The 15,943-nt window shown below is 40.1% G+C and overlaps 1 protein-coding gene across 1 annotated transcript in view; it reads left to right on the plus strand.

Annotated features, from left to right (window-relative positions):
* Window positions 1–5,758: 5,758 nt before the first annotated feature.
* The window catches only part of LOC109486648 (probable RNA-binding protein 19), a 22,509-nt gene continuing 12,324 nt past the window's right edge, over window positions 5,759–15,943 (plus strand). The window contains 12 exon segments of the mRNA XM_019790543.1: window positions 5,759–5,936; window positions 7,153–7,335; window positions 7,813–7,956; window positions 8,486–8,515; window positions 11,482–11,604; window positions 11,958–12,038; window positions 13,078–13,156; window positions 13,371–13,442; window positions 13,641–13,729; window positions 14,158–14,196; window positions 14,659–14,734; window positions 15,773–15,942. Of these exon segments, the coding sequence (XP_019646102.1) occupies window positions 5,901–5,936; window positions 7,153–7,335; window positions 7,813–7,956; window positions 8,486–8,515; window positions 11,482–11,604; window positions 11,958–12,038; window positions 13,078–13,156; window positions 13,371–13,442; window positions 13,641–13,729; window positions 14,158–14,196; window positions 14,659–14,734; window positions 15,773–15,942 (1,122 nt within the window). The 5' untranslated portion in view covers window positions 5,759–5,900.

The following is a 15,943-nucleotide window of genomic DNA, read 5'->3' on the forward strand; positions in this document are numbered from 1 at the left end:
AGCTGTCGTTTATAGTGTAGAACTATTTACAGAGATAAAATTTTCTTCCTGCGCACTATCCGGGATTGGAACAACCCGCCAGAGGACAATGCTCTCTGCACCAATCTGGAGGGCTTTAAGTCCATGATACAAGTCTCGTGATCCCCACCTCATTACATATCACAGTAATTTGCGCAGTAATTTGAGTAAATCCGTCACGGTGACAAAATCTTCGATACGACGAACACCTTGCAGAAAGAAGAAGAAGATATACCTTACTGCCGTACAGCAAGGTCACAGTACTCAGTACGAATACAGGACCTATCACCCTGTACTTAACAATCCACTGCCTCCAGGCGTCCGCCATGTTGCTGTACGTTGGGAGAGAAAAACAACTTTAAACCTCACGATCATTTTTTTTAACCAGATGATAAAATATGCGGTACCTTAATCTTGTGAATTTTTCACCTGCACATAACACGTTTTTTGAAAATTCAGTCATGTTTGATGACGATTACCTTCATCTGACTAAAAATGGAGAAATACGCTATTCTTTGATATTCTTTGATATTCAACCTTAAGTGAGACACATTTGTTCTGCCTCCATGAACTGGATAATGGGCGTGCGAAGGTTGCCATTAATTTTGCCAAGGTCTTATTTCCAACATGGCGGGGCCCGATCGCGCTACTAAATTTTGCGTGAACGAAGAATAAACAAATTCTATACGCAAATGGTGTTCATAATTGTTTGTCCCGGCCGCTTTAATGGTTAATTCAGAAGGACTCTGTATCATGCTAATATTAAGATACTGTACGCTCTACGCTATATTTTAGATCTGAAGGTGTACAATGCTTAATTCGAGCATGCACTAAAACTCAACCACCTGACGGCTGAACTTTTGTGCCAATAATATCCAAGCAGATCCTAGGGTGGCTAAAGACAGTATCAAATTGGCCAGGCAGTATTCATTGGCCAGAGAGGGTCCATACGCGACCCAAGGGACCCTCTCTGGCGAATGAATTTTACTGTCTTATCAATTTGATACTGGCTTTTGTCAAACCGGTGCAATAGCTCAATTGGTAGAGTGCTCGCTTTGTAACCGGGAGGTCGTGAGTTCAAACCCCGGCCGGGTCATACCAAAGACTTTAAAAATGGTACACTTCTTTGAAATTCTCTGCTTAGCACTCAGCACATATGCGAAAAAGTGTGGGGAGGTCAAACACACAGCACTACCAGCGGACCAGCCCCCTGCTGTAGTGCATTGCACAACTGTGTGTCGCCCAAGGGCTACAGAAATGGAGATGGGCACCACCCTAGCCTACGCTCTGCATAAGAAGCATGGGAGACCTTTCCTTTCCTTTTGTCATATATAGCCAAATATACTAGTGGTGATTTTTGGAAGCTTCCTAAACTTCCACAGAGACTGAGAATTTGTACAGTGAAGATATTCTCACCTGTGAGGCGCAAATTAGACAGCAAACTTAGGGATACTTCAGTTTCAGCACTGGAGTCCGACCCAGTGATGCATGGAATAACGACTTGTCTTTCTACTTCAGGTCATTGTGAGTCAAAAATGTCGTTGGTCATACTATATTGTGTGTGTGTGTGTGTGTGTGTGTGTGTGTGTGTGTGTGAGTGTGTGTGTGTGAGACCATTTGGTTATAATGTATTTGGGTGAAATACAGTGTATTAGGGTGAAATACGGCGTAGTTCCCGAATCATTTGGACCTAAAATACACTGTATTTTACCCAAATACGCTGAATTTGGCTTTTTGACTGGTATACTCCACCATAAGGGTGTGTGTATGTGTTTTTGGCGACGCCTTTGGGGCGAAGGCATTCGTGTAAGTATTACGATCGCTTTGAAACAATTGAAAAAATTGCACGAATGCATTATTCATATTAGAATCGAAAATCATATTATACACGCTTTTATTAGGTCAAAACAGGGCCCGGGTGTGGTGGTTACTATAATAATTACATTTTCATACAAAAAAAAAATAACGGCAATTTACGTCTTATGCATCTCTACTTCTTCAGATGTTTATTCGTCAAGTGTTTATTGTTAGAATTTGTTTTTATATTCTACCTGCGCTAATAAAATAGCCCAGCATATACCTTCCTTGCCACACATACACATGAGGAAACACCATCATAATCCATCTAAGCCTTCTTTAGTTATGCTGTTGACAGACACAAATACAGACGAACACACTCACACACACACACACACACACACACACACACACACACACACACTGCGACACACACAGCGACGAAACATAAGCATGTTAGCGAAAGTAAAGATTACTCTTTCAAACGGCATAACCAGGGGTGCCAGATAGCACGGTGGTAAAATCTGGGCTGTAAAGTTCCCACATGTCATAGAATCCGAACAGTGTTCGATCGTGTTCGATCTGGGCAATTCGAATCGAACCCGCGTTCCATTTCGGGGTCACCTGCGGTCATTTGCAATAAAGCGGCAAAACAAGCCCTTCTGCCTGAGTGACTCGCAACAGATAAAAAACAACACTTTTCTATAGATACAAACAGTTTCCAGGACAGTACATGTCCGCTATAATTTTTTTGTGGACATGTAACATGTAGCGAAGCTGCGGTCGTATCCTTGGGTGACCTTGAATACTGTAATGATTCTTTACGCCTTTATGAATAACACGATGCACACTTTTGGGAGATATGACATGTCTGCACAACTCGTTCAAACCTGGAAACATGGAGAGTCAAACATACCCCATTTACGGCTCAAAATGACTGTCACGGTTGTCCCGAAAATCGTGCTTTTGGAATTTTTGAAAATGCGTTTGATTTTGGATTATGGGTAATTGAGTGCGAAAAAAGCCAAAAAATTCGATTTTTTTAACTATTTGTCAACAAAAACTATACTTAACGTCAGAAATTAAAAAATCTCAAAAGCACGATTTTTCGTCTTATTCCTAGTCGTCAAAAAACATAAAGATCAGTGATCTTGCGTAATATGTGTAGCCAGGTTTGCTCGGTGATTGGCTAAAATATGACGCTGCGAAATCCCGAAAATTGTCGCCTTTTTTAACGAAATACGAACAAATCATCCATTGAGCGCAAAAAATCACCATTGAATGTATGTAAAGACAATAATTTTATTTTATTTCAACGAAATTTTCCCTTCGATACTAGTTTGTTTATTTTCAAATGTTTTACGGTTAGCCCAAAATTGCGTCTTGTAACCCGATACTTTATCGAACGCCCCCGGCAATGGGAAAGAATGCCGTAGTGACAGACCGCCGTGTAGAGTATGTGCAAATTTACGGAATGCAGTACAAGTTTACTGGTATACAGTGCAATTTCACGGAATACAGTGCAATTTTACGGAATACAGTGCAATTTTACGGAATACAGTGCAATTTCACTAGTGATGTTGAACGCAATATTACACTGTATTTTAATACGATTGCACTGTATGTAATACGTAAAGTTGCACTGTATGAGGGTCTGCATGGGGGGGTCCTGGCAACGGTTAACGGTAAATTCAGCAGGGCCGATAACGCTTAACGGTAAATTCAGGACGGTCGGCAACGCTTAACGGTAAATTGACAGGCTTTTTTTAGAGCTGCACTGGATTTGGTATCTCGCTTTGTGAGAAAAAGATGATCACCGACAAAGTTACGTATACCTTACATGTAATGAAGCATGCATTAAAGGTATGTGTTCCCTCTGTTTCCCACCTGCCCTGGTCCCCGAATGCGTCCACAAATACCGGGGTGTCCGAGTGGACGTCGGCCAGCTTGCATTTTTTCAGTCTGCCCAGTTTTACCGATGGATTTTGAGAGGGGAGCGCCGAAGGCGCAATAATCTAGGGGGGTCCGGGGAATGCTTCCCCCGGGAAATTTTGGATTTTTAAGCCTTCAAAAACGCAATTTCCCGCATTTTGAGAGACAAATCATGATGTTGAGAGTGTTTGTCGGTCCTTCTGATGCTTTCATATTTTACTCAAGATTTTTGTTAACTTGCCTGTCAAGGTTGACGGATTCGTTAAAAAAATTCTGTAACTCTCCGCAAACTTCCGGAAATTGAAGGTAAAACTGGTTCTGACTAGAGCCGAAAGGACCGAGCGCAGAAGCGCGAGTCGAGCGCCAAAGGCGCGAGCAATGTAGGGGGGTCCGGGGGCATTCTCCCCCGGGAAATTTTGTGCGTCATCGAAGGTTTAAAAACCTTAAATGACGCATTTTCCTGCACTTTGAAAGGCAAAATTAGGCGTAACGAAGAATTAATCATTAACGGTTAACGCTGAATTTAGGATGACAAATAACGTTTTACGTTGAATTAAAACGACCAATAACGCTTCACGAAGAATATACCGATAACGCTTAACGTTGAATTAGAGCGGGCCGGCAATGATTAACGGTAAATTAAAATAGCCCATAACGGTTAACGAAAAAGGGCATGCAAACCCTCCTGTATACTAACATGATTGCACTGTATTCCGTAAAATTAAACCTGCACTGTATTCCGTAAAATTAAACCTGCACTGTATTCCGTAAAATTGCACTGTATACTCCCTGGTATTTAAACTAGCCTCTACCAGGCACCGCGGACCGCTGGAAAAAAATTGGCCAAAATAAAGGGATAGCCTAGTATACCAGAGAAGATCCACGGGCCATAGAAGCTCCAATTTACGGCTCACAGGCTCCGTGGGTCGCAAATTGGAGCTTTTATGGCCCTGGATCTTCTCTGGTATACTATCCCTTTGTTTCGGCCAATTTCTACTATTTTTCCAGCGGTCCGCGGTGCCTGGTAGAGGCTAATTACCCTCCATGTAAATGGGGGGTATTGTTTTTACTCCGTTTCATGTTTGGTCTGATATCTGAAGATCGGTGAGAAGGAACTGTATGATATTTGGCAGATTGATGGATGGGGCCTTGGAGATTGTGTAGGTTGACTTTGAGCACCTGGTGATTGACCTTGGTACTGCAGTTTAATTTTTTATTCTATTGTTGGCACGTTATGGTCCGTGTGTGCGATGCTAAGGTAGCATGTAGTTGTGGTTACAATGGTTTACTGATGTAAATTTGGGCCCCCTAGCTGTTTGCTTTGAACCGGAATTGCTATCTCAATGTCAGATTGTTTGCGTTGAATGATCTCAGAACCTGGTGGATGGTTGGCGATCATTTTTGGTATGTGGGTAGACGCTGGTTGTCTTTGTGTTTTAGCATGCATTAGCAGGTTGTCGTAGATTTGCATTGCTTATTTAAAAGGATTTTCACATTTTCACCCCTATTTCATAATAGGATGGTCTGTTTGACCCCAAATTGGTACAGAGTGTTTTTGTTTATACCTCCAGCTGGCAGGTCAGGCCAATCTATTTTTACCTCTAGATGTCTCTGCAGGAAATATATCTTATCTTTAATCGGTCATTCAGCAGGGAACTGGGTTATCTGTGGTTTGTTAATATGTTGTGCTTGAGAGGTCATTGACCTCAAACAAACCATGGTAACAAGACACTAAACGCCTGCACATGACAGCTTGGGCAACCCCTTCCAATACGAAGTGCCACAACAAAATTCTTAAAGGATAGACATCTATAGACATCTATCATTCTGCTGATAAAAACAAAGTTTGACTCATAATATCTCTATTAAAATACACCAAAAGATTACAAAATAACAAGCTATTTCATGGAGGGACGATGTCTACGACTTCTCCTTGTTTAAACCTGTGCTTTGAGAATATGGTTGACCAGGCAGTGACTGCAGTATTCAAAAGTGTCGCCAGACGGCGTAATGGGACCATTGTAAAGACGGCGTGCACTGTAAAATGTGGTCTGCTAAAACGTAACGTTGTAAACACGTGTTTTACTAGTTCTCAGAAGTATTCTGTAGCCAGTGGAGACCTGTAAAGGATAGTAGGGCGAGCGGTTGCAGCCATGTCCCGCCTGATCGTGAAAAATCTGCCGCCGAGCGTAAGTACGAACCATCTAGATGCACGTTCTAACTTGAAGCGAGTTAGGGGGGAGGGGGGCGATATGGTATACACATTTTGAGACATGATGTTTTCCAGCACACGGCTTCGAATTCCTCCGTTCATTTATGTTAATAGTTTAAATCTTTATATCTTCCGGGAAGGACATAGGACTTAGGGTTTTGCCTAACATAGGACCGGACTCTATAGCTCTAGGAATTTAGGGACTTGGGGTCTTCTTGGCAAATAATTTGTGACAAATATAATATCGCCACCTTGAGAAACAGTGTGCTTAAAGATATTTTTACTGCAACATACTTTTGGTATGCACTCCTTTACACATCAAATGTACATACCTAGGGTATGTTGCAGTAAAAATAAAAGCACACTATTACTATTACAAGGTGGCGATATTATGGACCCTGGTGATATTATGGACACAGATGTTAGGACCGTTTCCGGACTGTACTGGACTTTATAAGTTATAGGGTCTTGATTGTGATAGGCCTAGACTCAAGTAGTTTACGATTAAAACTTCTAGAAAAGGCATAGTAAGAAGTACTCCCATATTTCGGTGCCCTGGGTTCAGCGGTAGCGTGCTCGGCTCGGAACTAAGTGGTCCCGGGTTCGAACCTTTCCTTGTCACCGATCTTGTGCCCTAGTAAATTATGGGAAAGGCAGTTTACAAATGTACACAATTTTCCTCACTTCACTCAGGTGAGTATGACAGAATGATCATTATTATGATCGTGGGCTTTAAAAAGAAAACCAAACCAAAACCAGATGATGGATTTTTATCTGCTAGTTATAATATGAGGGCCTGCAAGGAGGGGTCCCGACAACGCTCTACGCTGAATTCGGAAACCTCTCGATTACTAGTATGCTTTACGATAAATTCCAAGTGGCTACAATGCATTACGTAGAATTGAAACGCCCAATACGCTCTACGCAAAAATATTAGAGCGGTCCGTCTACGCTCTACGTAGAATTTAAACAGCCGATTACGCTCTACGGAAAAGGGCTTGCGGGCCCCCTAATATGCATACTACTACATAATAATCATAAAATCATATACATCACAAAATCCCAGGACGTTATATTTCATACTATTATTTTGACATGAAATCTCTTAAATTAATTGCTAGATTTACATTAGTGCAAGCAATTGTTAGTGTTTACTTTTCACAGGTTTGAAATCTTTTTTTTTTTCCTTCCAGATCACAGAACACAAGTTCCAGTCCATGTTCGAGGCAGTTGGAACTGTGACTGACTGTAAGCTGAAATACTCCAAGAACGGACAGTTTCGCCACTTTGGGTTTGTGGGCTTCAGGACACACCAAGAAGCGGAGAAGGCTGTCCAACAGTTCCACAACACTTTCCTCAACACTGTCAGAATACAGGTCAGTTTTTGTCCATCAATTTTTTTATGTTTAGGCCACAGCAAGTAAATTTTATGGATGACATCCTCCGCAGACTCCAAATCTAATGCGAGCGGGTGAAAAAAACAAGGTTCCTACATTTTAGAATTTTGACTCAATCATTGTACATGGTTTTTATTCTGTGGGAACATCACATATATACAGCCAACATCACATATCACTGCATCAAAGTAAGAAACAAAACATTAAATCAGAGCCTTTTCTTGTCTCCTCTCTTAGTTATCTGCCATCCACCTTCCGGCGTGGCAACAGACATCTTTGCCCATTTTCGGGATGGTGACCGCTGTCAAAAGGCAACATAACTTTTTTCCGAAATCAGGCGAAAATTAAAGATCAATAAATGATGTCATCCATAAAAATTACTTGCTGTGGCCAATAAATTGACAAAACTATAAAATACTTCCCAGAAGTCTGAAATGATTTTTTGTTTTATTGCAGGTGGAGTTTTGTAAGGACCTGTGTGGGAAAGACACCCCTACACCCTGGAAACAGAAGAGAGAAAAAGTCAAGGAACTTTCACAGACCAAGCAGAAGGAGACGGGAAAGGCAGAAAAAACTGGAAAGACATCAGCAAAGAAGGAGGTAAGAAGGATAATATCCCTTGTCCTGCGGAGCCCAACAATTGCTGTTTTGCACATACAGTACCATCTAATATTAGTATATAGAACTCTGTATAGGTACGATTTGTACGATTTGGAGGTATTTCTCATGCAACGCATCACACCACAGCAAAACGCAACAAATGCGGAAGTAACTATGCCACCGCAGGGCGCAAAAAGTCGGGTCTATGTCATTGACCTAATTAAGACATGAAATTATTGAAAAATATTGTGTACAAAATGCCAGCAGGACAATTTAGTTTTCATTTAGATCATCAAAATGATCAAGCTTTTTGTTCTTGTCATGCTCTAATATAACTTTTGACTGAGGCGGTTATAATTACATTCAAAGGCACCCAATGCAAGTTCGAGATGGCAAAAGAAAAATATTCTAAATGAGAAAATCTGTCTGAGGATATTGACATTAATAAAAGGTATTTAATTAATACTGTTTGAGTTTGTACTATTTGTATTCCTAACTTATCCTTGTTGTTGTTTTCCAGAAAAGTCAGCCTTCTACTTCTAGTCTTCTTCTGGGAGAGGTAACACAAATATTTTCTTTCACAGATCTGTGTCAGTGAAATTACTAATGTTTTTTTCTAAAGAAAAGTACTACAAGAATGATATTACTATTTTTCTGACACTTAGATGTTAAAGGCACTCTATGTAGTTTTTTGCGCAAAAAATTGAAATATTCTAATAATACTAAATTTCGGTGTTATTAGCAGTTACTATCACTTTTCAACACATTTGTGTCATTATTTCACATTTTTTTCGTATATTTTGTCCGTTCAAACAGTCCTTCTTCAGTTCCCGGTGCCACCGGTTTGCTCAGGAGAACAACAACAACATACAGGGGTTGCCCCCTGGGGTGGCTAATTGGCCCGGGCATGCCAGGCTTGATAGACAGGGGCAGATGTCACAAGATATACCCTCCTTAAAAAAAACTCATATCTTTCACATGAGGTGGAATATAATTATCAACTTAGAGTATTTTGTTGGGCATGAATAAACTGTGGTCATTATCCCTTCAAAAGAGATAAAAAATCTGGTAAACGATTAGGTATTTCAGAAACTGGTAAGCTATCAACTGACACCCCACTGGGATGTAGGTCAAACCACTGGGAGTGGACGTGTGGTTTGGCCAGAGGTTGAATAGAAGATCATTCACAGTTTTCTAAGCTTCTAAGGAGCAAGGATGTTGTATTTTTTGCTGTGGAGTATAATTTTGGAATACTAATGGGTTAAGCCAATGTACTATGTAAAGAAAAGAATAAAAAATATACTTTTTGTATTGTCAAAAAACTACATAGAGTGACTTTAAGAATATGCTGAATACTACTACTAATCTACATTTAACATCTTGACATACGTAAACCTACAAAAAATATTTAGGTGCACTGGTGCACCCACAGAAAAAAAGTGGGTGCACAGCTCCAAATTTGGGTGCACTAAGATGCACATGCACCCAGTATTTCGAGCCCTGATGTTGTTCTTGTTTTGTCTCCATGCAGCTTCAGGATGACCCAGAGTTTCAAGAGTTTCTGCAGGCACATCAGACTAAAGCCACCAGACCCACGTGGACAGACACTACAGCCAGGTCAGACACAACCCAGGCTGGGTCAGGGAAACCCAGGAAAACCCAGGCTGATAAACTACTGTTTAATGAAGAGGAAGGTGACATGGAAGAACCAGAAGGTTTGTTTGTTTCACGTAAGGCCACACCAACTTAATTTTATGGATGACATCCTCTGAAGAAAAAAAATCCAGCCAAAAGTAAAAATTCTACTAAACCACAGGAATACAAAGCTTGTATTGTGAATTTGCGGCAGTACTTAGCGACATATACGACAAGCCGGCACATGCTGGCTTTTAGTGGAATTTATGAATCATCACGTATGTACTGTTCTTGAGTCATGGAGCTTCGGTAGCCTGGGTGCCCGGCTCCGTATTGCCACTTAAACTACCATGGACTACCCAGGCCTAGAGCCAGGACAGAGCTTGGGGTAGGTAATTTTTTTTTTTAGAACAGGCAAAAATCAATGCGTGCGCAGATGTCATTCATAAAATTAAGTCGGTGTGGCCTAACCAGTGAATTGGCTTTAAGTATTAAAGGCACCCATGCCAGTGCAATTTCAGAGCTGCAAAACTGGAAGTATTATGAATAAGGCAATCTGTACTATGATAGTGACACATACTGCTTCACATTATTATGATAAGTTCATTTTGTAAGAAATTAATGTATTCAAATTCTTTCAGGGAAAATAGAGGAAACTGTAGGGGAAAAGACATCTACCCAAGACAGAGTCTCAGATATGGAGGTAGGTGGAAATAGTTATGGTTTCTTACATGGTTAGTGTGTAAGTTAGCTAAGGCATCATCAGTAGGCCTCAACAACTTAACGTTTTGTTTTTGATTACGTTCCAGAATTAGAGTCTGGAATCAAGTGTCACCTTTTTTATATACTGTAAGTCTCTTTAGATTCGCGGGGCCTAAAGTTCGCGGTTTCGGGAAAATGGACAATCCGCGGTATTTTCAGATTCGCGATTTCTCCTTGGCTATTTTTCCAAGAAAAATTTGTTAAGTGTATATTTAAAGTAATAAAAGTTCTTGTTCCGGCATTTATCTCCTAAAACGCGGCGCAAAAATTTGTTTCGTGCACCGCGCGAGACTGCCGGCGGTAAAGCTGACGATCGATCTGACGCACGTGTAAACAATTTTCTTTGTTCGGAAATAAGCGCTAAAACGCTATTTTCCACGACTACACATCGATACTCTAGTGAAGAAATGCATAATCGAAAGAATATATATATTACTAAGCAAATTTATGCCGTCTTCGGCGAGATTTTGAACCCGGAAGTATGCAAAGGTCGCCTTCGGTTTTGTAGGCCCACGGTGAGCGTTTCTATCCAGCAAAACAAGAAGAAGAAAAAAAACGCCCGCAAAGCAGGGTGCAAAAGATAACCAACTAACATTTCCCAGGTACCAGCCGTTATATTTTTCATAAAAATACTTGTAGATATGCCCGATGTTCCCGCAATTTTCAAGCGCCCGGGCGCGCATGGCCGGCGTGGCTCACTGCACGCATAGATTTTTTTCGGCGGTACACGGTTGACACGGCCAGTGCCGCAGTATCGCGATTCGGTGTCTCATAATATTATAATTTTTTGACATCAGTATAACTTTTAAAAAATTTTGGTACTCAACATTTGCTAAGAATAAAGTTGATTTGCAGTGATTTGTGAATCGCGTGTGTTTGTGTTTCGCTTACCGTCGTGAATGCATGTGGGGAGGGGGGCGCATTTACGCAAAACATATTCGCGGGGAAATAGATTCGCGGTACAAAGGTCCCCGCGAATGCCGCGAATCTAAATATACCGCGGAAATTTGTAGACTTACAGTATATATGTACATAGTATTATGCACTTCTAAAAGTGGAATTTCATAATTATGATATAGATAAGTAAACAAGAGCATGTATACCTTAGAACCTGTAGTCTGTTTTCAGTACCTGAAGTCCAAGGTGGTCCAGACAAACATGTCAGACAGTGAGTCAGAGGAGGAAGAGGAGGAGAAAGAGGAGGAGGGGACAGTTGGAGATGCAGTCACCAAACAGATGACAACATCACAGGTTTGTTAGTGACTTCAGTTAGCGTCACATATATTATTACATTTTTATTTAAAATGTACATTTCTATGTGCAGGCTACCAGCAGAGTACTGCAACTAAAATGGTCACACCTGTGACCTAAAAAAACGGTTGTACGGCTTGATTTAATGAAATAACCTCATCTGCATGATGTATTTTATTACAATTTTTTGTCTTCATGATTTGATGTTAAGGTTAACATTCTAACATATTAAGTAAGAGGATGAAAAAGTTTCTGGCAAGAATATTTTGAGTAAGATGCAGTAAAAAAAAATTGTGTGTGACCATATCAAATCACCAGACAGTTTGTTCAATGCCCTTGTACTGTGTCCTCAGCAGAAGGGCAGCAATATTGGTGACTCCAGCTGTAGTCAACACATGGTGCGGATGAAAGGTGTTCCTTACAAGGCCACAGAGGTATGTGCATGTATTATATACAGGGGTCAAAATATTGGGTACATGCACGTGCATCTAAAATTGGAGCTGTGCACCTAATTTTTGACTGTGGATGCACTGGTGCACCTAAAATGTAAGCTACCTACTGTACAGTACAAGTACAATATAACACTGTTCTTCCAAAAAATGATACAAAAGTTTGATTAATTACAAAATGTGCTTGTTTGAAATTTTGAAGTTAGAGTTTAGAGGTTAGTACTTTGGCATTGCTAGTAATGTTTTACTTCATTTTAAATATTATGCATCCAAAATATATTTTTGGTGCACCTAATTTTTTTGCTTAGGTGCACCAGTGCACCTAATGAAAAAAATAAATTTCAACCCCAGAATCTGATATAGAATACAACACGGTGTATTCTGTATCACCCGAGGTACCAGTCTGACCCGCAGAAGGGCTGGGACCGAGGATGTTGTGGAATACACCGTGTTGTATAATTATATGTGATAGCCACAAAAAAAACACACATTTGTAATTTGCAAAAATTGTGCAAGAAATCAAGAAAATTTAGTGTCCCTAAACAAAAGATTGGAACAACCAATATGAATCAATATTCCAACATCCAAATCTGGTGTGTACTCAAAATGGAACTTTTGGAAGCTCACATGATAGTCATTAGAAGCCTGTGTGATATGGGTAGTTATCACTGTGACATAGGCTGGGACACCTGTATCAAACGTTATCGCAGCCCAGATGACATACATTTGTTTATTCTTTGCTTCGAATTCTGGGTACTGAAGTATTGCTTTGGGGGGCTGACTTGTAAGTTTGTGTGTTTCATGTCCAAGTAGCGATGGTTGCCTGGAGGGTGGGAAGTGATTTTGACAGTTGATTAATAGGTCAAGTCTGAAGGTGCTGGTGTGGATGGTATGTGGAGGAATTCAGGAAGTAGTATAATAATATTAAAGAACATCATACGATCCCCTCCACAGTTCTAATCTTACAGTTACATCTTGGTCCAGAGTGATTGTACATTAGCTCACTGAAAATTTAAATTTTCAGAAAAACATCAGGGAGTTTTTTTACCCACTGAATGTCCAAGCTATAAAAATCCAGCGTACAAGAAAAGGAAAAGGAACAGGTGAGAAAAAAAAAATTGAATATAATATCTTTATGTATCCTGTGTTCACACATTTGAATATTAAGAGCATACTTGTATGTCTCTAAGCACAGTGCGCACATTACTAACTTAAAGGTTTAACAATTATGACACAGGATCTCTAAATGCAATTTCTAACATTCATGGACATGTACCATTCAGAGTGTCTGCAAGATTCATTTTTGTCTCACATCAGGAGTTGTTGACGTTGGCTTTGCAAATGAAAAGGATCAACAGGAAGCTCTGAAAAGAGACAAAGATTACATAGGTGAGTTTTTTTTTTACTCAGGGCTCAAAATACCACCTGCGTATGCAGGTTAGTGTTAGTGTTAGTATGATCCATATATACTTTCTAAATTTTGAGCAGTGCAGAAAACAATCATCTAAAACTTTGTGTTCAATGAATGGTTATAAATGTTAAACTAAAATTAGTGGTTCTTCTCTTGTGTGACAATGTCATGTCTAGGAACCAGGTTTATTGAGCTGTCACCACTGGAAAGGGGGAGGGGGGCAGAAGACAGCACAGAGAAGGAACAGAGACCCTGGGAGAAAAAGGTATTAAGCATTTAAATGGAAGTCTTTTAAATTGAAAACCACAGTGAATTATCTAGACTCTGAGTCATTATGACTGTCTAACTAGACTTCTTTATTCATTATGAATTTCTCACTGATTCTGTGTATTACTAAGAATTTTCTCACTAAATTCCAATTATTATAACTTAAAGGCAATAAACATGAATGTACAAAATGTAATACCACAGTGCATTTGGCAGGAAATGAAACACAGGAAATTAGATTTGTACTTTATCCATCATTGAGATCTTTGACCTCCAATTTGACCTGCCTGTCAGTCTGCAGTTACACCATTTTCCCCCTGATTTCCCATCTTTCTACAGTATTCAAAAAATAAGTAAGTAGTCTTAGCAAACACACAGAAATACAAAATATTACCTTTGAAGACAACATTTTAAATCTAATTCCAGAGTCAGGAGGCTGGGGATGAAGATGAGTCAATAGCTGAGGTGAGATAACACGTACATGTATATTGACCTTCAGTTTGACTTGTTGTCAGTCTGTGGTTATAATATTTCCCCTTTCTTACAGTGACTGTTCTATCACTGTTACATTGTATTACATGTACAGTGTATGTACACATACCTCCCCAACTGAAGTCAGGTACACATTGTAGATGGAGTGGGGAAAGTTGTTCAATGTGCATTAATTTTCTTTTTAGATTTAAAAGATGAAATTTAAGTAATTATTATAATAATCTGTGAATAGTTTCATCAAGTTACTGAGTAAAGAGACTCTTTTTCAACTGGTAAACCAGTCAGAATTGCCCTGAGGAAGGTGACAGACAGTCACCGAAATGGCTGTAAAAAGAGTCTCTTTACTCATAATAATCTTTATGATAACAGTGTACAAAATGTACAAGACTTTTACATTTACCAAGGCTAACTTTTCCTGTTTTTTCTCTCCCCCAGTCTGGACGTCTGTTCATCAGAAACCTCCCCTATTTGTGTAAGGAGGAGGACCTGGATGGACTGTTCAGTAAATATGGTGGGTGGGGTATTCTGTGGAAGACATGCCTCTATCCAATGTACTTTGATTATAGTTTTTTTTGCTATATTATGTTTTCCATAGGACAAAAAATGTATGAGCTTTAATGACTACTTTTCCCCATAAAATATTAAGATGACCACTTAACAGAAATGGGTGGAAATTTTGCTGCAGTTTTCTTGTTCTCTGTCTTGTAGACATGCTTTACATCTTGTATGTTGTCATCTTGTCTAAGAAGACCCCTTTTCTCGGTCCCCTTTTCTTGGTCCCCTGACTAAGTTTGACTGTAGTGTACTAGATTGATAAGTATTACCGGTAACGCTTTTGTTAGATTTTGCAGTTTACAGACAGTGTATTTCTGAATCTCTAAATAATGGGCTCAAAATACTGCGGGTGCATGTGCACCTTAGTGCACCCAAATTTGGAGCTGTGCACCAATTTTTTTTCTTTGAGTGCACCCAAATATTTTTGTAGGACTGGTTTACATAATTATGTAAAGATGTTCAATGTATACTAATAGTATACAGCATATTCTTAACATCTATGAGTGTCAGAAAAATAATGAAATCATTGTTACTGTACAGTAGTGCTTTTCTTTATTAATGAAACATGATTAGTTTTTTCTGTCTTTGATTTTATACGGTGCACCCACAAAGCACCCACCTTTTTTTTTAACCGAATTTAACGTCATTTTTCCCCAACCGGGGGTTAGACGTGCTTGCACCAAGTACAAGTCTTTTTTTGAAGCAAGATTTTTACGGCTGGATGCCCCTTCCTAACACCAACCAAAACCCTAGTAGGGCCCAGGATCCCTCTAACTGAGGGGGGAAATGCATGTTAAGTGCCTTTCCCAAGGGTACAACGTCTGGGTGCATGTCCGGACATGTCTGGGTCCAACCCTGGGGATTGAACCTGGGTCTTCTTGCTTGACAGTCGGACACTCTATCCACTACACCACACAGACCTATTAAAAAAAATGAATTTTGAGCTATATTTTGGTGTGCTATGAAAATGAACTGAACTGGGTGTACTATCCAGGTCCGCTGACAGAGTGCCACATTCCCATCGACACCTTCACCAGACGAGCGTTTGGTATCGCCTTCGTGACCTTCATGATCCCGGAACACGCGGTGACGGCGTTCTCCCAGCTGGACGGGACCGTGTTCATGGGGCGTCTCCTGCACATCCTGCCGGCCAGGGGGAGGGGGC

This window comes from Branchiostoma belcheri, unplaced genomic scaffold (genome assembly GCF_001625305.1).
Source record: "Branchiostoma belcheri isolate BF01 breed outbred unplaced genomic scaffold, Haploidv18h27 scaffold1, whole genome shotgun sequence".
NCBI classification, from domain to species: domain Eukaryota; kingdom Metazoa; phylum Chordata; class Leptocardii; order Amphioxiformes; family Branchiostomatidae; genus Branchiostoma; species Branchiostoma belcheri.